Source organism: Emys orbicularis, chromosome 4 (genome assembly GCF_028017835.1).
Source record: "Emys orbicularis isolate rEmyOrb1 chromosome 4, rEmyOrb1.hap1, whole genome shotgun sequence".
In the NCBI taxonomy this organism is placed as follows: Eukaryota; Metazoa; Chordata; order Testudines; family Emydidae; genus Emys; species Emys orbicularis.
This window is the reverse complement of record NC_088686.1, coordinates 32,058,581-32,083,487: the sequence shown is the minus strand read 5'-3', so window position 1 is coordinate 32,083,487 and position 24,907 is coordinate 32,058,581. Positions and strand designations below refer to the sequence as shown.

The 24,907-nt window shown below is 40.8% G+C and overlaps 1 protein-coding gene across 1 annotated transcript in view; it reads right to left on the bottom strand.

Moving 5' to 3' along the window:
* Positions 1–24,907, bottom strand: part of CATSPERB (cation channel sperm associated auxiliary subunit beta) — a 129,292-nt gene that overhangs the window by 16,954 nt on the left and 87,431 nt on the right. Inside the window, exons 18-21 of the mRNA XM_065402639.1 lie at positions 19,160–19,519; positions 15,264–15,403; positions 12,118–12,315; positions 8,202–8,312 (exon numbers count right to left, since the gene is read on the bottom strand). Of these exons, the coding sequence (XP_065258711.1) occupies positions 8,202–8,312; positions 12,118–12,315; positions 15,264–15,403; positions 19,160–19,519 (809 nt within the window). The remainder of the gene's footprint in view (positions 1–8,201; positions 8,313–12,117; positions 12,316–15,263; positions 15,404–19,159; positions 19,520–24,907) is intronic.

Below are 24,907 nucleotides of genomic sequence, written 5' to 3'. Positions count from 1 at the left end.
CAACATTGTGGAATCATCCAGTGAGGAAGAGGAGGAAGGAAGAAGAGCCAGTGGAATCTCCTGTAGCAAAGCTTGCTCCTGCAATACTGGTTCAGACTGTAATAGCTTAGAGGGAGCAATGAGTATGAGTCTCCAGTCTAGCTGGGTCGGGAAGTGAGACAATAGGAGGATTCAATGATCTTGCTCTGCAATGAGCAGAGGATTGGGTCTTTGAAGATTGAGAAGCATCCCAAAGTTCACCCTCACTGCAATAGAGGAGACTAATGAGCTCTTCTGGGCTTGTTCAGCACTAACTAGGCACACCTGTAAGGCTTGCTGTGCCTGGAGAGGAGGAGCTTAAAAAGGGAAAACAAGAGAAAGACATTATAAACAACTTGAAGTGGAGTCTGATGGGAACTCAGGGGAGCCACATGGGCCCCCAGCCCCTACCACTACTGTGGGAATAGTGCTGGTTCCGGTAACGATAGTGATTCCCTGGAGGCCTCAAAGACTTTCAAGATTGGTACTTGAAGGACAGAGAGAGGCAGTAGATGACCTTGAGCTCGAACGCAAGGAATCTTCGAAATAGTCTGATGACAACGGAGGAGCCAGCCCTGGTGGAGTCAGCAAGCGCCCATACTTGACTGCGGTTCAAAACGTGGGCCACATTGGTATTAAAGATGGTATGGTAACCAGCGCTTTGAGTACCAGTAGGGATACTGAGGCTGCACAGACAGTTGGCACTGGAACAAATGTTAGTATTGAACCTGTAGATCTGGTCTGCACTGAAACTGCACAAGGCAACATTGCCATCAGTGCCAAAGGGATCTCTTTGTACCAGTAAAAGGAACTGATTTTGCCTCTGCACACTGATTTTTAAGCAGTGCTGAAGGCAGCACTGGCAACAGCGCACAATCTGAAATCAGTTCAGGCAGTCCTGAGGCTGCAGAAGAAATCACCACAGCTGAATGCTTGTATAAAAGGAGAGCCAGCGACAGAGAGGCAGAGCAAATCTGAAGGTGTTCGATAAGCCCATGGAAGAAGGAAAGATAGCTAACAGGAAATTTTTCTTTACTTTCCTGTTTGAACTCTCCCAGGATTGGAGCTAGGAAACAAAAGCAGAGACATCCTAGGAACAATTTGGGTTAGCCCTAAAAGAAATAACCACCCAAAGCAGTGCAGACCAAAGCAAGTTCATTTTCATCATCTGAGTCAGATGCCACCAGCAGAAGGTTGATTTTCTTTTTTGGTAGTTTGGGTTCTGTAGTTTCTGCATCAGAGTGTTGCAGCATTATCTCCCATAAATGTAAACAAACTTGTTTGTCTGAGTAATTGGCTGAACAAGAAGTAGGACTGAGTGGACTTGTAGGCTTTAAAGTTTTGCATTGTTTTATTTTTGAGTGTAGTTATGTAACAAAAAGAAATCAACATGGGTAAGTTGCACTTTCACGATAAAGAGATTGCACTATGGTACTTGTATGAGGTGAACTGAAAAATACAATTTCTTTCGTTTGCCATTTTTACAGTGCAAACATTTGTAATGAAAAATAATATAAAGTGAGTACTGTCAACTTTGTATACTGTGTTGTACTTGAAATCAATATATTTGAAAATGTGGAAAAACATCCAAAAATATTAAATACATTTCAATTGGTATTCTGTTCTTTAACAGTGTGATTTAACTCAAAAAAATTAATCGCGATTAATTTTTTTGAGTTAATCGCGTGAGTTAACTGTGATTAATAGACAGCCCTACTTTATAGCATGGGATACAGACATTACAAGATTAATGCATGAAGCAATTAACAAGCATTTTAGAGTCTAAATACATTTGTACAAATTTAATACCGGTCTTGAATAATACTAACATACACGCGAGTTGGTCGGATTCCAGCTATGAATTTGTCAGTGCTCAGCTGACACCTACAGCCTTGGCAAGAGCTGGCACCAGTGCTACCAGCATCACACTAATTAACTAAATAGTAAGAGTACTACTACTACTACCACTATCTATAACTATTTATAGGCATTCACAGAGAAAGCCACTGACACACCAAAATGTGACCACGCTGAATGCTATGACTCAAGCTGTGGGGATTGAGAAGGACCTGAGGAGAGCTGGGGCAGTGTCACCCTTATATAACCTTGAGAAGGACCAAAAGGAGGTATGAGGGTGCTTGTGCCACCTGACAGGTACTGCTAAGCAAAGTTCTCCCTTTTTGGCGTGCTGGGCACATGCACACCTGAGTGGAATACATCTCTGCAACCACTTGAAGAAGAGCATAGTGTTTCCAAAACAAAATATATTCCCCTAGAATCCCCCACTGCAGTGAAGCTGGGAATGCTGGAAGGTCTGGTAGCGGCTACTGAAATAAATATGATCCTTGTCAGTTTCACTTCTGCTCACCATTGAATAGAAGCTGTGAAATTGACCAGACCTGTCTTCAAGTTAATGAGAGAGAGAGAGAGAGAGAGAGAGAGAGAGAGAGAGAGACCCCCACTCCCACCCTACAATATCCAATAGACCACTAGTTGGGCACTCACATGGGATGTGGGAATCCCATGTTCAAGCCCCTGTTCCAAAGCAGGCAGAGCAGGGACTTGAACCACATCCTACATGAGTGCCGCAACCACCTGGCTACTCTGGGATGGGTCTCTTCCTCCATTCACTCTCACCTCATTTTTCACCAGAACTTCCATCCTGGATCTGAAAAACCTTCCCCAAAAAAGTTTAATCAAAATGGATATTTCTGAGGAATTGACATTTTCCATTTAAAAAGTCTCCAGCAGCTCTAGTGCCAGTCAGTTTCCATTGTCCTTCCTCTCTATTGTTGCAGAATCCACAGTTGTACACTGCCGTTTCCATCAAAGTATACTGCGTAGACTGTCGGTCCTTCATCAGTTGAAACTGAGCCAATCACAATAAGTCTTCCAATCTTCTCTTGCTCTGGCCATCCTTTGCCATGCTTGTCCATATCTCCTTTTTAGGAAATCATCCCACCTCTTTGGAGGCTGACCGCGTGGCCGTTTCTGTTCTCGCGGATACCACTTGGATATAGCTGCGGGCCATCTGTTGTCGCTGAATTAGGCCACATGTCCCGCCCATCGCATTTTGCTGAACCTGCTTTCAACAACAACGTCTTGCACTCCAGACTGCTGCCTAATTATTTCATTGGGGATATGATCACGGAGCGAAATGCCCAAAAATGTTCGTTCCATCACCCTCTGTGTGACAGATAGTTGATGTTCTTCAATCTTTGTCAGCGACCATGTTTTGCTGCCATATAACATTGCTGGAAGCATGATCGAGTTGAAAAGATTCGCACAAGTTGTTTTGCTGATCTTTCCTTGGAGGATGTCCTTGATGTCATTGAATGCGCACCATCCAGCTTTTTTCTGTGTGACAGTTCGCCTTTCTGATCGTGTCGCATGTTGACTTCCTGACCCAGATAAACGTATTTATCAGCCTCTTGGATTTGGCTCTCCTCCAAGAGTTATTTGGGTTTTTGGCAGAACATCTGATCTCATGTATTTTGCTTTCTACCGATTCATTTTTAATCCGACTTGACTACTTTTCGCATTCAGTTCTTTAAGCATTCTCTCAAGCTGGGCTGTATTTTCGGTTATCGGCACTATATCATCTGCGAACCTGAGATGGTTTAGCCGCTCGCCGTTGATATTAATCCCACCTTTCAAGTCTGCTCGTCGAAAAACCGATTCAAGACAGGCTGTGAATAATTTTGGTGAAACTGTATCTCCTTGTTTCACACCTTTCTCGATGGAGATTCGGAGGGGAGTATCAAACAGCGATATGTCTGTGCTGCAGCCAGAGTTTGCGTCCTTTAGTAATGTGATATATTTCGCGCTGATGCCTTGTTCTGAAAGAGCTTCAAAGACGGTGTTAGTCTGTAAGCTGTCGAATGCCTTCTCGTTGTCCATGAAGGCAATGCACAAAGGGAGCTTATATTCCCTTCTACGCTCTAGTAGTTGGTTTAGAGTGAAGAGGTGGTCTATCGTGTGATAATTCCTTCAAAAGCCAGCCTGCTCTCTAGGCTGCTGTTCATCCAGGTTTTGCGACAGTCGATTTATTATTATTTTAGTGAACAATTTATAGATATGCGAAAGCAGGCAGATCGAGCGATAGTTCTTTAGATTTTCTCGATTGCCTTTCTTATGCAGCAAGATGGTATTGGACTCTTTCCAACTGGACGGTATCATCTGGATTTCCAGGTAGTGGCTGAACCTTTGGGCGAGAGCTTTCCAAAGTTCCTGACCTCCTGTCTTAAGCACTTCTGCTGTCAGACCCTCCTTACCTGGAGCCTTCCCCTCTGTCATTTGATGGACTGTATGACGGACTTCGCTAATGAGAACCGGAAGTATGTGTTAATCGGTTTCTTGAAGTGATGGCATTGGGATGTCTATACAGGATGCAAACAGCTGGGTATAGAAATCCCTGCAGATTGCCTCCATCTCTGTTCGATCGGTTACTGATTCTCCGTCCCTGTTCTTCAATGCCGATAATGATGACCTGTACAATGCCAATTCCTGTTTGCATTTTTTGAGACTTTTACAATCTTCAGCAGCCTTTAGGAGCTTTTTGGTTAGAAATTTCTCGAAGTCTTCCTTCAACTTACTTCGTATGAGCTTGCAGAGAAGGGGGGAGGGATAGCTCAGTGGTTTGAGCATTGGCCTGCTAAACCCAGGGTTGTGAGTTCAATCCTTGAGGGGGCCACTTGGGGATCTGGGGCAAAATCAGTACTTGGTCCTGCTAGTGAAGGCAGGGGGCTGGACTCGATAACCTTTCAAGGTCCCTTCCAGTTCTAGGAGATGGGATATCTCCATTAAAAAAAAAAAAAAAAAAAAAAAAAAAAAAAAAAGAAGGGAGTACTCGAGCCTGTCACTACCATTTCTTTTCATTTTTCTCCTCTTCTCCAATAAAGTCTTTGTATTCTCTGAGATTCTTCCGCTAGCTCTTCTTGGTCTTTCACGTTCAGCTGAGTCTCTTCAGTCTCTTACTGAAGTTCTCATAATCATCATCGCAGTCGTTCAGGAGGCTCCAATCTTCTCTAGAAATGTTTTCCTTCAGGATTGCCTCGTCGAAAGCTGCCGGTTGGTGCCTTCTGTTCGCCATACACAGCGCCTTTTTCTCCACCTTCACAGTGAACATGAGACTGGCTCTCAGTAGGCAATGATCGCTACCGATATTGAATGATGGCACTACTGAAATATCCTGCACCATGCATCGTCTATCGATCAGAAAGTAATCGATTTCATTTTTTGTCTTTGCGTTTGGTGCAATCCAGGTCCATCTTCTGTTGGCCTCCTTTTGGAACCAGGTGTTACCAATGAACTTTCTCCTCATCTCTGTCAATATAGCTAGTCATTCTCCTCGCGCATTTCATTCTCTGATACCGCACCTTCCTATGAACTTTTCGCCCTCTCTCCCTCTTCCAACCTTGGCATTAAAATCTCCCATCACAATTGTATATGTGGAACTCTGAACAAGGGTTTCCTCCTTCCACATAATCATCTTTGCATGCACTTGTGGGAGCATAGATCTGGATGATTTTGAGGGTACTATTTCGGTTCAGTCGGAGGTAAAGCACCCTGATACGCGATGACTTCAAATGGCATGAGACAATTTTCGAAGACCATTCCTTGTTTATGATGAATCCGACTCCTCCAACTGTCCTCGTGCCTTCTCCTTTTCCTAGAATGACCGTGCTTCTATCCCTCCAGCTGACCTCCATCTCCTTCTTTCATCGTGTTTCGCAAACACCCAGCACATTGCAGGCTGTTTTTGCCTTTTCCTCCATGAGATGGTTTATCGATTCCTCATAGACTCATAGACTTTAAGGTCAGAAGGGACCAATATGATCATCTAGTCTGACCTCCCGCATGATGCAGGCCACAAAAGCTGACCCACCCACTCCTGGAATAATTCTCTCCCTTGACTCAGCTGTTGAAGTCCCCAAATCATGATTTGAAGACTTCAAGTCGCAGAGAATCCTCCAGCCAGCGACCCCTGCCCCATGCTGCGGAGGAAGGCGAAAAACCTCCAGGGCCTTTGCCAATCTACCCTGGAGGAAAATTCCTTCCCGACCCCAAATATGGCGATCAGCAGAACCCCGAGCATGCGGGCAAGATTCTCCAGCCAGACCCGCATCGACCATTGATACTAATTACCTGCGATGGCACGTTATTGACCTATTGACTAAAATCACATTATCCCATCAAACCATCCCCTCCATAAATTTATCAAGCTTAATCTTAAAGCCAGAGAGATCTTTCGCCCCCACCATTTCCCTCGGAAGGCTGTTCCAGAACTTCACCCCTCTGACGGTTAGAAACCGTCGTCTAATTTCAAGCCTAAACTTCCCGACGGCCAGTTTATATCCATTCGTTCTCGTGTCCACATTAGTACTGAGCTGAAATAATTCCTCTCCCTCCCTGGTATTTATCCCTCTGATATATTTAAAGAGAGCAATCATATCCCCTCTCAGCCTTCTTTTGGTTAGGGTAAACAAACCAAGATCCTCGAGTCTCCTTTCATACGACAGGTTTTCCATTCCTCGGATCATCCTAGTGGCCCTTCTCTGCACCCGTTCCAGTTTGAGTTCATCCTTTTTAAACATGGGAGACCAGAACTGCACACAGTACTCTAAATGAGGTCTCACCAGCGCCTTGTATAACGGAAGCAGCACCTCCTTATCCCTACTAGAAATACCTCGCCTAATGCATCCCAAGACTGCATTAGCTTTTTTCATGGCCACGTCACATTGCCGACACATAGTCATCCTGCGATCAACCAGGACTCCGAGGTCCTTCTCCTCCTCCGTTACTTCTAACCGATGCGTCCCCAGCTTATAACTAAAATTCTTGTTAGTCATCCCTAAATGCATCACCTTACACTTTTCATTATTAAATTTCATCCTATTACTATTACTCCAGTTTACAAGGTCATCCAAGTCTCCCTGCAGGATATCCCGATCTTTCTCCGAATTGGCAATACCTCCCAACTTTGTGTCATCTGCAAACTTTATCAGCCCACTTCTACATTCGGTTCCGAGGTCAGTAATAAATAGATTAAATAAAATCGGACCCAAAACTGAACCTTGAGGAACTCCACTGGTCACCTCCCTCCAACCTGACAGTTCACCTTTCAGTACGACCCGCTGCAGTCTCCCCTTTAACCAGTTCTTTATCCACCTCTGGATTTTCATATCGATCCCCATCTTTTCCAATTTAACCAATAATTCCTCATGAGGTACCGTATCAAACGCTTTACTGAAATCGAGGTATATTAGATCCACCGCATTTCCTTTATCTAAAAAATCTGTTACCTTCTCAAAGAAGGAGATCAGGTTGGTTTGGCACGATCTCCCTTTCGTAAAGCCATGTTGTAATTTGTCCCAATTGCCATTGACCTCAAGGTCCTTAACTACTTTCTCCTTCAAAATTTTTTCCAAGACCTTGCATATTACAGATGTTAAACTAACAGACCTGTAGTTACCCGGGTCACTTTTTTTCCCCTTCTTGAAAATAGCTATTAGCTTTTCTCCAGTCCAACGGTACCACCCCCGAGTTTACAGATTCATTAAAAATTATCGCTAACGGGCTTGCAATTTCTCGCGCCAGTTCCTTTAATATTCTCGGATGAAGATCACCCGGTCCGCCCGATTTAGTCCCGTTAAGCTGTTCGAGTTTGGCTTCTACCTCGGATACGGTAATGTCAACCCCCCCTCCTTTATTCCCCTCTGTCACACTGCCTCTATTCCTAAGCCCTTCATTAGCCTCATTAAAGACCGATGCAAAATATTCGTTTAGACATTGTGCCATGCCTAGATTATCCTTAATCTCCACTCCATCTACCGTCTTCAGCGGTCCCACTTCTTTCTTTGTTTTCTTCCTATTCGTCAGTGTTCTGCAGTTATAAGTGCATACTGAGAGAGTTGTCAGGTTTCCCTTTGGCAACCTGGCATCTGAGATTCTTTGCAGCCTCTCATCGTTTGAATCCCTCACTGCCTCCGGAGTGGGGATTGAGGGACAGGCCGAGAACTGAGACTTGGTTTTCCATGTTGTTTTAGCCATTGTTTTCAGTCACCCGCTGGCTGGGCTGTCAGTGGCGTGTTTACCTCCTCAACTTAGCTAGCTTACAGCCTCAGAAAACACGCATGATCCCAGAACATTCAGCAGCAGTGAAATGATTACAGAAGACTTACTTTTGATCCAGCAAAATAATCTCTTATTCTAGGTTTGCTGGGGTCAGCATTATAAAAGTTATCAGTGAGTGGAACAGCTATTCCCAGTTTAGATGGAGGCCTGTAGTTTACCTGTATATAATACAACAGAAGAGAAATGGATATGCAATAAATACACATTCAGATGTAGTCAAAAGGATGATACAAGAATTTCTTAATGTCAGAATAACTGGCAGAAGAAATGTATATGGTATTAATACCATAGAGGATGCAAAACAGACCTGTTCATTTATTTTTTATCACATTTCTATGTCCACTGTTGTCCCAAATGGAAAAGTATCTATCTCCTTAAAATATATGTATTATAATGTTTAATAAAATGAATTATAAACCAATTGGACACAATTTTCAAACATGGGCATCTAAATGGAACATTCAGATCCTATATTTGAATGTTTAAATTGACACATATGCATACACATTTGACATGTCTATATGCTGATCCTAGTAAGGGATTTGGTTGTCTTATTTAGGCATCTATGTTTGAAATATGGGTCTAACAATATGCAAAGTTTTGTATATTTTGTATCTTAAATACAATTAAGATATTACAGAATTGTCCAATATTAAGTCTGATCTAGAACATTTCACATGATTAAAAAGCCATGTTAGAAAATGAACCATTCAATCATATGAATTGGCAATGTGTATAAGATAACCAATGTTAAGAAAGAGGTATTCAATGATCAAGTTAATAATATCATAACTCGGTTTTCTGTCTTGCCCCCATCCCTGCTTCCAATCCCATTTCAGAGCTCCTGTATCTGTGGGGTTTAGGAATCTTGAGAGAAAAAAACAAAATATTCTGGAGGACAGTAGTAGCCTTGAAATCATGAATTAACATGTAGTGAGAGGATTTTTATGATTAGAATGTTAAAAGCAATTATTATAACCTATTTAGAAAACATTGAGTGGGCAAAAGGGGAGGGGAGTGGTTCTGTATGCCAAAAATGGCATTACCTGTTTCCAAGTCACTGACAACTTGGAAAAAAATGCTCTTGAATGCTTAGAGATCAATGTCCTAACAGATGATAATGCACAAGACAGGATAATAATTGGTGTCTGCTTCAGACCACCAAATCACACTAGAGAACAGGATGACCTACTCCTGTAGTGCCTATCTACAAAGTGTCAGGAAAAAAGCTGTGAGGTCATGGGGAACTTCAATTTGAGTGACATGTTGGACGTCTCATGCTGCCAGTACTAAAACATCCTTGGAATTTCTAAATATTATAGATGACAATTGCTTAACTCAAACAATGTTGCATCCAACATGGGGGAATTCTATATTAGCCCTCATCTTGACAAATAAACAGGGATTGATTACAGAACTAAAAATTAATGGAAGCTTTGGTACAAGTGATCATAACTTGATCATATTTGTAATATGCAACAGAAAAAAAGTCCAAATCAGTAATACTTTGTGCTTGAAAAGGAGCAGTTTCACAAAGCTGAAAATAATTATGAACCAAATCAGCAGGGAGGAAGAATTTAATCAGAAAAAACAATGATAATTGGGAATTGTTTAAGAACAATTATATATTATATCTTAGACAATTCCAAATTATCATTGTTTTTTCTGATTAAATTTTTCCTCCCAGCTGATATATAACAAATGGAAGAAAAAAGAAGTCAATAGTAATAAATATAAATCAGAATCTAAGAATTGTAGACAACTGAATTGAAAAAATTGTAGAAGCCAAGGGACACAAGGAGAAATTTATGGCCAGCAGAGTTAAAGACAATAATAAAGTAAGTTTTTTTTAGTAAAAAAACTTCTTCTTAAGAACAAAAAGAAACCTAACAATGGTATTAGTCCATTACTAGATGGAAATGATACAATTATTAATAATAATGCACAAAAGACAGAAGTATTCAATATATATTTCTGTTCAGTATTTGGGGAAAAGCAGATGATGATGTCATATCATATGATGATGATGATGATGATAACAATGACACTATTTCCATTCCACTAGCATCTCAGGAAGATGTTAGACAGTAGCTATTAGAGTTAGATATTTTAAAATCAGCAGACAACTTGCACTGAAGAGTTTTAAAAGTCCTGGCGGGGGAACTTCCTGGATGGTAAATGTTGATTTTCAATAAGTTTTGGAACACTGGGGAATTGGCAGAAGAAAGCTAACATTATGCCAATATTTAAAAAGAGTAAATTGGGATGACCTGGATAATTATAAGCCTGTCAGTCTGACATCAGTCCCAGGCAAGATAATGGAGTGGCTGATATAGGACTTCACTGATAAAGAATTAAAGGAGGGTAATATAATTAATGCCAGTCAACATGGGTTTATGGAAAACAGATCTTTTCAAACTAATTTGATATCTTTTTTAAAAAATGAGATTACAAGTTTGATTGATAAAGGTAATTGTGTAGATGAAATATACTTAGATTTCTGCAAAACATTTGAGATGATACCATGTGATTCTTTGTTTAAAAAGAACAGAATGTTATAAAATTAACAAGGCACACATTAAAAGGATTTAAAATTGGTGGATTGATAGATCTCAAAATGTAACAGTAAATGGGGAACCATCATCAAATGGACGTCTAATGGGGCTGATTCTAGTGGGGGAATCAGTTCTTGGCCCTATGCTATTTAACATTTTTATCAATGACCTGGAAGAAAACATAAAATCATCACTGATAAAATTTGCAGATGACACAGAGATTGGGGGAGTGGTAATTAATGAAGAGGACAGTTCACTGATAAAGAGCAACCTGGATCATGTGGCAAACTGAGTGCAAGCAAAAAATATGAGTTTTAATATGGCTAAATGTGAATGTATACATCTAGGAACAATGAATGTTGGACATACAAGATGGGGGACTCTATCCTAGGAAGCAGTGACTCTGAAAATATATTGGGGTCATGGTAGATAATCAGCCAAACATATGTCCCCAATGCGATGCTGTAGCCAAAAAGGCTAATGCAGTCCTGGTATGCATAAAACATGGGAATCTCGAGTAAGAGTAAAGAGGTTATTTTACCTCTGTATTTGGCACTGGTGTGACCCCTGCAGGAATACTGTCTCCAGTTCTGGTGTCCACAATTCAAGAGGGACATTGATAAATTGGAGAGAGTTCAGAGAAGAGCCATGAGAATGATTAAGGGATTAGAAAACATGCTTTACAGTGGTAGATTCAAGGAGTTCAATATATTTAGCTTAACAAAGAGAAGGTTAAGGGTGACTTGATCACAGTCTGTAAGTATCTACATGGTTAATAAATATTTGAAAATGGGCTCTTCAGTCTAGCAGACAAAAGGTATAACATGATTCAACGGCTCGACATTGAAGCTAGACAAATTCAGAATGGAAATAAGGTGTAGAAGTTTTTGAAGTGAGAATAATTAATCATTGGAACATCTTACCAAGGGTCATGGTGAATTCTCCATCACTGGCAATTTTTAAATCAAATTTGGATGTTTTATAAAAATATATGCCCTAATTCATCAGTAATTATTTTGGAGGCGTTCTGTGGCCTGTTATACAGGAGGTGAGACTTGATGATCACAGTGGTCCCTTCTGGCCTTGGACTCTACAAACATTTTGATTTACTTAGCCTAAACATACTAAATACTGATGGCATATTTGTAACAAAATATAATAATTTTTGATCCAACTTTCAAGCCCTGGCCTCTAATTTTACACACACATTTTTGTGCACAACTAAATCATCTACAAAAATATGTTGTCACCAGTTTATGTATTCACTTCCTCAACTTTTGTGTGCAAATAAGCATGCTTCCACTTTTTCTTGTGAAATCAGTGTCTCCTACAAAAGTGGAGGAACAAAATGGGAGGCTGAACATTACTCCCTTTGAATATAGATTTGCTGACTATTTAGCTTTCTTACCGGCAACTGTTTTAAGAGTTTGAAACCATATGGGTCTGTTGGGTCCCCATGCAGCCAACTCTGGGCAGAGATTGAAACCGGAGAAATGTAGTGCATTGATTTACTGTATGAACAGCCACTCTTCAGTGTTAGCACAATTGTTGACACACCACAAACAAGTGATGCTTTTGTGAGAATGACAGCTATTGAAGATTTACCCTGTGGAAGTTCATATGGTAAAAATAAATGAGTACATCCAAAACATATACAATATACCATTACAATGAACATAGCAAATAAAGCTAGAAATGGCCTATAGCTCATACAGTCTTCTTCAGGAATGGTCTGTACCATTAGACACAGCAGTGCTTCATAATTTGTTCTGATTGGTTGGGTGGGTGGAGTTAAAGGGAAAAATTTTAACCTATATGACTTGATACCATTTATCTGGAGACTTTTGTATTAATTTCGATGGAATATATGGGGCCAAAAAGTCAAAGCTGTTAACATGACCCACTCACCATTCAACATTAAACAGTTTTAAACAAGGTTCAGGATTTGGTATACAGAGACCTCAGGCTGCTTAGTACCAGGGCAAACACATTACAAATCTTTTTTAACCTTTTATTAAAAATACAGAAACAGAAGAGAAAATAGTTAAAGCATTTGAAATGTAAAGTATTAAATAAAGGTTTCCTTTTAACATCTCTTGTTCCCTTTCCCTTTAGTGGGGGAGAATCTTTAGAAGGAACCCCACCTCTACCACCCTTGTCTGACAGTCTCTTAGATGGAATTAAAGATGGTAATAATTGTCCTTTTGGAGAAAAGAAGAACTTAGTTGTGATGGGCTGGAGCTGTTGTTAAAGTCCAAACCCCTTTCCTAGGAGACAAAACATGACAAACACACACAAGAGGGAAGAGAAAATAACAGTCAAGATGGAAAATGCAGCTTCTGTCCCTGGTGTAGAATCTCACTTGCAATCACACTGCTGAAGAAACAATCTTTTCAGCCACTTAGAAACCTGGCATATTTGTTCCAGCACAGGGCAATGTAGGATATTGCTTTTAACTGCCTTTCTAATCACAAGCTTATAGCAAAGTTGCAAAATATATAGTCCCAACTGGTAAACCAAATTCTTATTAAACAGGAGAAAAGACACAATGCTCCAGATGTGGCCTCACCAGTGCCGAATAGAGGGGAATAATCACTTCCCTCGATCTGCTGGCAATGCTCCTACTAATGCAGCCCAATATGCCGACCTTAATAAGGCTTCTTTAAAATACAGCCAGCTTTCCTGGACTCCTTTCTCCCTCATATTAGCCTCCCAGGGGATCCTGCCCATCAGTTCCCTAAGGGAGTCAAAGTCTGCTTTTTAGAAGTCCAGGTCTGTATTTTGCTACTCTCCTTTCTTCCTTTTGTGAGGATCCTGAACTCAACCATCTGATGGTCACTGGTGCCCAGGTTGCCACCTGCTTCTACTTCTCTTACCAATTCTTCCCTGTTTGTAAGCAGCAGGTCAAGAGGAGAACGGCCCTGGTTGGTTCCTCCAGTAGTTGCACCAGGAAATTGTGCAATTACAATTACAGGTACAATTATGCAGTCAGCAATTATTGTGTTCACTTCTATCCATCTGAATTCCCTCCCTGAATCTTATTTTTTTGAAGAACCCCAAAAGGGATGATAGGTGAAATAGCCCATCTCTGAATTATTTGTCCAATAGGACTAATTTCCGACACATCAATTTTGGTTCATTGATTTCTGGTCCCACACTTCTCTTGGATACCAGGCATGATCTTAATAAAGTCCCTGACTTAGATCAGTAGGCCTTTTTGTTTGGACTAATTCAGTCTGTCTCCCTTCTGCACCTTTCCCATCAATATTTGTATAGCTTATTGTGACAGTTTATGAACTTGCACTCATTTCTCACAGTTGAGCTCACAATTGTGATAAATTTATATGCTTAATTACCACAACAGCTGCCTCTCTCTACACGTAATAGGACTATGGTTGTGATCAGCAGGGTACTCAAGCTACCTATTTTAGATGGGAAGGGGAAGGGTGGGGGAGGTGATGGCAGGACATGCTCTGTGAGATGTCCTTGACTCAGGAATTCACTCTTCCACTTAATCTACCACAGCCCACACTTGTTAATTTTCTGGTCATAACGTAAAGGCCATTTTAAAAAAAACCAGGATACTTTGGGGAAGTGGGTGAATTAAGGATTATGACATGATAAAAGAGGGGATGTTCTGATTAACAGAATTAATGTGGGTACATACAGCATATGAACTTGTGTAGACAAGTCATTATTTCACTAGTGCTGATTTTATTTTTATGTGCTTTTGTCATGCTTGTGAAAGAGCCCACAGCAATGGAAGGGGGGGGGGGGGTGAAAGAAAAACTTTGCAAAGGGGTAATTTTTCCCTGAGTTGCTCCATATTACCTGACAAACACTGACTTTACCCCAACACCAAACACACTGAAAGGAAAAAAAGAGACTGTCAAGGTGAAACCTGGTGGGTAACTCTCCCATCATTAATCTAAGATTTCCATGCTCTGGCATGGCAGTGTCACTTCCCCATGGGGCATTCACACTAATATTAATCAGCTCCAAAGCCTACATTCTGATCTCCATTAATTTTTTATGCCTCATAGGCAATATGCTCATGTAGACCCACATACAGACAACTAGAATAACAAGGTCTCTGCCCTGAGGAAGTTAGAAAATAAACTGCATTGATAATGAATAATATGAATGCATAACAAATTACACTGAGGGTAGAGATGTGAGGGAGAACAGAAACAAGTGAAAAGGAATATGGCCCTTGGAAGTAATTTTACATTATATATACTAGATAGATAGATAGATTCTTGAGCCATACTCATTCCATAGGTGGAACTCGCAGTGACATGTATGAGAACTTTACACAAGGACTGAGGGTCAACAGGCAATAGATATTCACAAAATTTTGATCAAATGTTGAAAATGTTTCATAGCAAAGTCCTTTAACAAAGATATTCTACATGACCCAGTCACTACATAAGTGTAAATTCTCTCAATGTATAATCATCTGCTCTGCCCCCCTTTATCATAATTCTGCTAAATAAAAAATGAAAGATACTATTGTAGGAGCCAGTATGTTACTCACTACTTGTCTGCTCTTACTTGTTTGTAAAAATTGTTAGTAACAGAGAATTCCACCGTGTAACTATCAGTGTCATCCCAGTAATCATTTGTCTTCACTTTAAATAGGGATGGATTTCCAACTGTTAGCTTCATTAGTGGCATGTGAAAGATTGGATAGGCTGTGAAATCAAGCACAGAAATGAAGATCATAATTACTTGGAGCCATGTGCTCCTTTACTATAGGAAAAACTCAAGTGAGGAACAATTAAGCACAAGACTCAAAGTTTGAACTCAGAGTTGCCATCTAATGCTCCACTCAAAGGGAAAAGATGTGTGTCCATATGGAGTGAACAGGGAAGAGTTATCTCCTACTCACAGCTCTGAATGCCCTCCTCCTCAATGTTAGTAGTCGCTTCTTAGTTTGGCCGAACAGGTTAGTTGACCTGTTACTGTAATGTGTCCTTACACAGATGAGTGCAGATTTTTGTGGGAACCATATCTGAGAATTTCCTGAGTTTTTCCTCTCTGGCCTTCCTACATCTCATCTTATCCCACTCTTTCCAGTCTGTGCTGCTGTTAAAATCATTTTCCCATCTCACCACTCGATCACGTCACTCCCGTTGTCTTTGAATCAGACATGCTCTCACAATCTAGCTTCTCGCCCTCATTCTCAGTGCTCTGCACAATTCTATGCTGGCCTGTATCTCAGCTCTCATTTCTCACCAATATTGTTACCCTCAGCAATGCAGCTTTGGTATGCCTCACCCACCTTGGCCTTTGCACCTTTTTCCATGCCACCTCTTTTGCTTAGAATATCATGCATCCTGTTGTTCTCCAAACAATCATTCTTCATTCCATTTCTTTGTTAAAAGAAAATTCTGCCACAAAGCTTACCAACACTAATCCATCAATGGTGTGTGTGTGTGTGTGTGTGTGTGTGTGTGTGTGTGTGTGAGAGAGAGAGAGAGAGAGAAAAGGAAGAAGAACTCTGCATCACTTTGAAATTTGACCATCCTGTGCTAATATATTCTGCTAATATATTGCACTATGATGGGATTTTCAAACGTGCCTAAGGAATTTAGGAGCACAAGTCTCATTAAATTTCCAGTGGGACCTGTATTTATATCTCTCTGAGTGCTTTGGAAAATCCCATCAGATGTGTATGAACTGTTATGTAGCCCTAATTTAGGATGCAAAATCCTTGCCTAGGTACTGTGCTGCTCTTTGTTTTGTACATCATCAACCACACTATCATATAGTTAAAATTTTCAACCTGGGATTGAAATGCAGATTTAGGGTCAAATTCTGCTATCAAATACACCCATGCAACTACATTCACTTACATTGGCATATATGGGAGAGATCTATACCGGGGATTCTGATAGTTATCTTTTTAAATGTCTTGACCCTGCAAACATTTACACATGTGAGAAACTTGACTTATGTGAGGACACTCACTGAAGTCAAGGAGACTCTTCACATGATTGAAGCTACTTCATGAGCAGGAACAAGTCCTAAAGTACTGACACTAATTTTCTAACACTCTCACCAACACTTAATTTTCTTTGATTCTTACTGGGTGTCACAAAGCAGTTAGTCCCTGAGGATAGACTAGGCCCAGCTCCCTTGCACCAAGCAGGTGAGTTCAGTGTAGCCAGTTAAAGAGGGCTGAGCCAACTCAGTACCTATAAAGGGTTGGTAGTGGGCAGGAAGAGGAGGGATTGATTGACACAGGCTGTGCCTGGGGAGGGAGAGCCACACTGGAATACAGCTAACTCCTGGTAGGTCCCCTGGAACAAAGTGGGGGTTGGTGCTCAGGGAGACAGCCCTGAGGCTGCTCAGAACTGAGAACCTGCCAGAGGGCCCTGAGAGGGGTGGAGCAGAAACCTGAAAGCAAGGACTGAGTTAAAATTGTTTTTCTCTTTATTTGATGGCTTCTGTTAAGAAAGTAAACCTCCTTGCAAGACAATGGGCATGGCAGCATATATTTTGGAGGTGGGGAGAAGCCTGGCCCAGTGACACTGGTGATTAACACACAAGTGGAAAAAGTACTCATACTGTACTGTTTACATGAAAAACTGTGTTTAATCATTGTGGCCCCTGGCACTTCCTGTTCTCTTTCCTGTTATTATTTTATTCCATTGGTTTGATTTAGTCATACATTTATTTTTGCCCAACTATTTTAAAAGTAGGGTCCAAAAGTCAGGGTATCATCTAGTGCTTATATGTAATTGAAAAATCAATGAAAACACATTTTAAAAGAAAAAATTCAGCTTCACCTTTGCATTAAATTTCTTCAACCGTATTTCTCCAAGCACGCCAAAAGCTACTTGCCTTTGCTAAGAACAGAGGGCAAGACACAAAGTTCACTGAAGTCAATGGAAAGACTCCCATTGACTTAATGAAATTTGGATCACGCCTTAAGTCTATAGTGTGACGTTGCACTCCATATGCTTTATGAAAATATGTTTATGAATGTGAATATAATGTAACTGGAATATGCTTTATACAAATGGTCTCTTGTAAGGCATCATTACAAAGCTTATGATCTACCGAGTGTGTTCATCCTATTTGTATGCATGTATCATTCTTGTATCTGAAGCTAGAAATATGCAAAGTTTAGGCCATTAATGGTGGTTTATAATCTTGATGGCTCCCATTGACTATGACAATTGGTTGTAAATGGTTTATTTACCTGCATGCCTTCCTGGGTATGTGTGGGCCAGCCTTTGGGTAATGAAGAATGAGGTCTCACAGGGACATGTGACTATGTCAAGCTGATAATGAAATTCATCTTAAATTGGGTACTTTTCCATTTAGAAGGAGGGGTGGGGACCCAGAGAGACAGAAGATTCCCACTTTGTGCCAAAGCTATAAAAGGGGGTGGAGCAGGACAAAGGGAGAGCCAGTCATGAGAAAACCCCTAGTTAACACTTAAGATGTCTGCTGGAACTAACAGGACTGTACCAGATGAAAGGATTGGGCCCAGACTAGGAAGAAGTCTAATCTGTGAAAGAAGCTTATTGGAACATCTGAGGGTGAGATATTACCTGTAATCAGTTTCTTAATGTATTAGGCTTAGACTTGAATGTTTTTGCTTTATTTTGCTTGGTAACTTACTTTGTTCTTTCTGTTATCTGGAATCACTTAAATCCTACTTTTTATACTTAATAAAATCACTTTTGTTTATTAGTAAACCCAAACAGCTGTGCATCTCTCTCTATCAGTGTTATAGAGGGTGGGCAATTTATGAGTTTACACTGCATATGCTTTATACAGAGTAAAACGGATTTATTTGGGGTTTGGATCCCATTGGGAGCTGGGTGTCTGGGTGCTGGAGTCAAGTAACCTGCAGAGTTGTTTTCACTTAAAACCTGCATCTTTGGGGGTGTGGCGCAGACCCTGTGTCTGTGCTGCAGCAGGCTAGTGTGTCTGGCTCAACAAGGCAGGGTTCTGGAGTCCCAAGCTGGCAGGGAAAACAGGCTCAGAGGTAATTTCAGCACATCAGGTGACAGTCCCAAGGGGGTCTCTGTGACCGAACCCGTCACCTATAGCAAGTTTGAAGTTTTAAAATTAACCTAGTTATGAGTGCAAAGAGAAACCATCTGTCAAAATGTTGTAAATGTTACAATGGCCATACTAAGGAGCTTGGTTTTGGGTGTGAGGAGAGAGTGAAGGTAAGTAGAATATGGTTCAAAAATTTCCTTTTGTCCAAAAACAACCATGTATAATTTCAGTTTATAATTCCAGCAAGTGGCAGGGGCTTGAAATGTAGGACATCGTCTTCATTGGAGTTACTCCAAATTTACATCTAACTGAAATCAGTATCTGGCCATTATCATGTAAAATTCAACCAAACCAGCCTAATAGCTATTTTATGTTTTGTGTTCAGACTATAGAGCTCAAGAAATAAAACAAAATTCAAAATGTCTCACCTAGATTAACAGGGGTTACTCTGAATCCAAAATTGAAGGTTTCGGTAAGATCCAGGTATTTAATGGCATTCAGTGGTAGATTATCAAGCTCTCGTACCCAGTATCTACAGGTGTCTACTATAATCTTCCATTTTCTTCCATTCTTAGTGCCAAAGTCATACACAAACCACATGCCTGAGGCAAAGATTTCGTTGAAAGGCACTCTCTCAGGCATGGTAGCATCTGCCAAAGCATTCAGACTATCTAGAACTTCAACAATCAGGAAGCTGCTAAAGCCAGGAATCACCACAGTCTTCTCAATATCAGAAGGTTTAAATACATTAGGACCTGAAGAAACAACCTTCACCGAACTATTATAATCTAAATTAAGAAAACAGAATAATTACATTTTCTGTTCAATAATTTTTAGTATGCAAATCTAGGATCAGATTATGGCACCCTTACTAAAATTGAGCAGTACCTTATTCCTTCACTGGTGTGACCACATGTAAATTAACATATTATTCAGTGTGAATCATGGTGTCAGAATCTGGCTCATAATTACAATAAAGAATGCTCATAAGTAACAGTTTAGAAATAAAAACTCATATTGGATTTCAAACATTTGTGTTTGTTGTAACTGCGATACATTTTATTAAACATAGGCTCTGATCCTGTGAAATGCCGTGTGCCTCCTCTTACCATGACATAAGAGCTGCACCTCCAGCTCTACTCTAACACGGGATTTTGATTCTGAGGAAACCCTCAGGTAGTTGCTTGAGCCAGATTTACAGCTGCTTTGTGCACAGCAGCAGGAGGCAGCATCCAGCCCTAGGTTTACAGAAGGGCATTTTTGGGTGGGTGAATTTGCAGCTTTCAGTATTGATACAAATGACCATTTCTGGAATAAGTTTAAGGGTGGCAATACACTCTCTTTCAGTGGCACCATTTCAATTGCTTATAATTTATTTGTATATAAAATTTCTTTAAATATGTCATAGTCATTTTTCCTCTGGGAAAACTAAGTCCATGGCATTTCTTAAAACAAACAAACAAGCAAACAAACCATTTTGAGTGGAGTTCAAGCTAGATTCCACTGAAAGATTATATATCTATATAAAAAAAACGGACACTTTTTTTATGCTTGTATAACTCCAGGACAGCTCATCTGAACTGATTGTAAATTTCCCGTTTCAGCCTGAGGCTGAGAAAAAAACATGTGGAGTTACAGACTCAAAGGAAGTGTTTAGAGGGAGTGAAAATTGGGGTTTAGAATACAATGGCTTTTCAAAATATGTTAACGGTGGTTGTAATATTGCTCATTTGGCTACTCTGAAAGAAAAATGAGGAAGTCTGCAAACAACTCAGAATTCTCAGCACGTTTGTGCTTCCAACACTCTCTCCCGCCACTCTTTTTATCACTTGTCTCCTTAGATCTTCAAGGTTTAGATATCTTCATATGTGTTTGTATATCATCTAGCACTATGGGGCCTTTGGACACTATGTAATATAAGCATTATATATGAATATTTCTTAGTAATAATTAACAATGAAGCAAGAGAAAATTGTCTCAAATTTGTTAAAACAGTCCTGATTTCATTGTTTAATAATTATAATATATGGAGATATACCTATCTCAGAGAACTGGAAGGGACCCTGAAAGGTTATTGAGTCTGGCCCCCTGCCTTCACTAGCAGGACCATGTACTGATTTTGCCCTGGATCCCTAAGTGGCCCCCTTAAGGACTGAACTCACAACCCTGGGCTTAGCAAGCCAATGCTCAAACCAGTGAGCTATCCTTCCCCCCAATTGGTATATATACTTTTGTTCTTCTTGAGTGATGCACATGTGCATACCATGTCTGAGTCCCAACAGCTTTTACCATCACCAGTGCCTAAGAAAAGGCAAAAGAAGCAGGGGAGATCGTTGGCACTGAAGTCTATTAGGCATGGGGATAAGAGTAGAGTGCAGTCTAAGTCTAAGTACTCCTCTGCTTCGGTACCGCAGAAGATGGAACCATTGATTCTGGCACCTAGGTGGGTGACGTCAAGTCCGAAGCCAGAAGGAACTCCTTCACATCTGTGGCACCACACCACATACTGACACTATCTCAGTACCGGCCATGCTAGAGGCATTTGTGGTTGCCAGGGATCTCCTGACCCAGTCAGTGCCAATATCGCCAGCAGTACAAGAGCCAATGCTATTGGTGCTGGTGGACACAAGAGAACCAGCAGGATCATTACAGAGCTCGGTACCATGCCAGCCTCATGTACCCCTGACAGCTCTTACTTTGGTACCGTGAATGATAAAACCCTTGATGTTCACTTCTCTATGGACCTCTCCTCTGCACCAATTGCTGGCACCATCTGGAATGGCACCTCTATGGTCAGCAAAAGGAGAGTCATCTTTTTCCAAATCGGAGGCTGGGTCTTACATTTCCCATTCTCAGAGCTGCTCCTGCTCCCCCTCCTCTAGATGTTTCCACCCTTCCTTGCTACATGGGTCCTGAATTCTCCAAGTTAAAGGATTTGGCCCTAAACAGTAAGCTCTTTGGGGCAGGGACTATCATTTATTTTGTATTTATACAGTGCCTGGCACAAAGTAGCTCAGTGAGGTTATTGCCTTTAGGTGCTACCACAATATAAATGTTAAGTCATAATAAACCTATATAATTGTCCCCCAACTTTTCTATAGAAGACAGATATGTAATGAAGAAGTAAGTTGATCAGAGAAGGCAGATGGAATTTAAAAGTTGATAACTCGAAATAAAAGTGAAACTAGCAAGTTTTAAATTAAATTTTTAAATCATATTAACTAGAAATACCACTAAGTATTAGAGACCATTACCTGTATGGAGTTTTGGGGCAGAGAATAGAGTAATGCAATTTGAAATCATCACCTGTCTGATATTCAAACATTTAAGATTTTGGAAAAGAAAGATGATGTTATTTACCTGTACAGTAACTGGAGTTCTTCAAGGTGCGTTGTCTCTATGGGTGTTCTGCTTCAGATATGCATGCACCCAATATGCTTGTGATCGGAGATTTTTGCCAGCAATAACTGTTTGGTCCACACATGCATCCTAGTTATCTTTGTACACCATTCCAAGGGTATTAAGGGCAGTGTGGCAGGACCAATCGCCACTCCATCACAGTACCCAGCATAAGCTAGGGACTCTGAAGCAGAGGTGAAGGAAGATGGGTAGTAGAACATCAACAGGGATAACACATCTTAAAGACCACCAGTTACTGTACAGGTAAACTCTCTGAGCAATTGTCCCTGTGGGTTTTCCACTGTAAGTGCCTCCCAAGCAATAAACTAATTATGGAGCTGGGTGTTCAGCATCCTATCTAGTTCAGATGAAGTACTGCCCTGCCAAAAGAGGATTCCAATCCAGAAGTCTCTAGACTTCTAGCCTAATGCCTTGAGAAGGTGTGAATAGAGCCCCAAATAACCTCTTTACAAATATCTATAATAGAGATACTTTTCAACAAGGCTGCAGATGTAGACCGAAGTCTAGTGGAGTGAGCTCTAAGAATAGTCTGGGGGGAGGGGTCTAATGTCATGATTTTATAGCATGTTCTTATTCACTCTGAAACCCACTTCAGTAACACTGGTCTACAATTTTTGAGAAGTCGTCTGCTTCAGAGATAAAATGTGCTATTTATTATGTATTTTGATGTGCTGAATTCAAATATGACAATTAAAACAACCGATTGGCTACTGTTTCTAAGATATTTAAGTTTTTACATTTTATGTCTATGTATATTGTGTAGATAGTAGAGTTTTAATCATAAATTGTAAACCTAGGTCTTTTCATGTGTTTATGGTTGCTTTACATGATAATATTTCACCTGTCCTGTTTATGTAACACTTTAAAAATCAGCAAAAGGGTTATATAAATAAAATTTATTATGAAACAAAAGGCAAAAAACTATTATGTACATAGTTTAGTCCTATTCAGTGTCTACTCGGCGCTTCTTGGCTTGTCTCTTGTCTTCATTAAATGGAGCATCTCTTGTCACTGTCCAGCAATAGTCTGCAAGCATTGATGGGCTCCATTTGCCCTGATAGCGTTTCTCCATTGTTGCAATGTCCTGGTGAAATCGCTTGCTGTGCTCGTCGCTCACTGCTCTGCAGTTCGGTGGAAAAAAATCTAGATGAGAGTGCAAAAAATGTATCTTTAGTGACATGTTGCAACCAAGGCTTTTGTACGCCTTGAGGAGGTTTTCCACCAACAACCTGTAGTTGTCTGCCTTGTTGTTTCCGAGAAAATTTATTGCCACTAACTGGAAGGCTTTCCATGCCGTCTTTTCCTTGCCACGCAGTGCACGGTCAAATGCATCATCTCGAAGAAGTTCACAAATCTGAGGACCAACAAAGACACCTTCCTTTATCTTAGCTTCACTTAACCTTGGAAATTTTCCACAGAGGTACTTGAAAGCTGCTTGTGTTTTGTCAATGGCCTTGACAAAGTTCTTCATCAGACCCAGCTTGATGTGTAAGGGTGGTAACAAAATCTTCCTTGATTCAACAAGTGGTGGATGCTGACCACTTTTCCTCCCAGACTCCAATGACTGTCGGAGTGGCCAATCTTTCTTGATGTAGTGGGAATCTCTTGCACGACTATCCCATTCGCAGAGAAAACAGCAGTACTTTGTGTATCCAGTCTGCAGACCAAGCAAGAGAGCAACAACCTTCAAATCGCCACAAAGCTGCCACTGATGTTGGTCATAGTTTATGCACCTCAAAAGTTGTTTCATGTTGTCATAGGTTTCCTTCATATGGACTGCATGACCAACTGGAATTGATGGCAAAACATTGCCATTATGCAGTAAAACAGCTTTAAGACTCGTCTTCGATGAATCAATGAACAGTCTCCATTCATCTGGATCGTGAACGATGTTGAGGGCTGCCATCACACCATCGATGTTGTTGCAGGCTACAAGATCACCTTCCATGAAGAAGAATGGGAAAAGATCCTTTTGACGGTCACGGAACATGGAAACCCTAACATCACCTGCCAGGAGATTCCACTGCTGTAGTCTGGAGCCCAACAGCTCTGCCTTACTGTTGGGTAGTTCCAAATCCCTGACAAGGTCATTCAGTTCACCTTGTGTTATGAGGTGTGGTTCAGAGGAGGAGGATGGGAGAAAATGTGGGTCCTGTGACATTGATGGTTCAGGACCAGAAGTTTCATCCTCTTCCTCGTCTGACTCAAGTGAGAATGATTCTGGTGCATCAGGAACCGGCAGTCCTTCTCCGTGGGGTACTGGGCGTATAGCTGATGGAATGTTTGGATAATGCACAGTCCACTTTTTCTTCTTTGACACACCTTTCCCAACTGGAGGCACCATGCAGAAGTAACAATTGCTGGTATGATCTGTTGGCTCTCTCCAAATCATTGGCACTGCAAAAGGCATAGATTTCCTTTTCCTGTTCAACCAATGGCGAAGATTTGTTGCACAAGTGTTGCAGCATATGTGTGGGGCCCACCTCTTGTCCTGATCTCCAATTTTGCAGCCAAAATAAAGGTGATAGGTTTCTTAACCATAGTGGTTATACTGCGCTTTTGTGATGCAAAAGTCACTTCACCACAAACATAGCAGAAGTTATCTGCACTGTTCACACAAGTACGAGGCATCTCTGCTCACTTTGGCTAAACAGAAATGTGTCCCTTTGCAAAATCAAACACTGACAAATAAGAGAGCACGACACTGTATGATTTCTAGAGCTGATATAGGGCAATTTGTTTAGCAGAGTGATGTA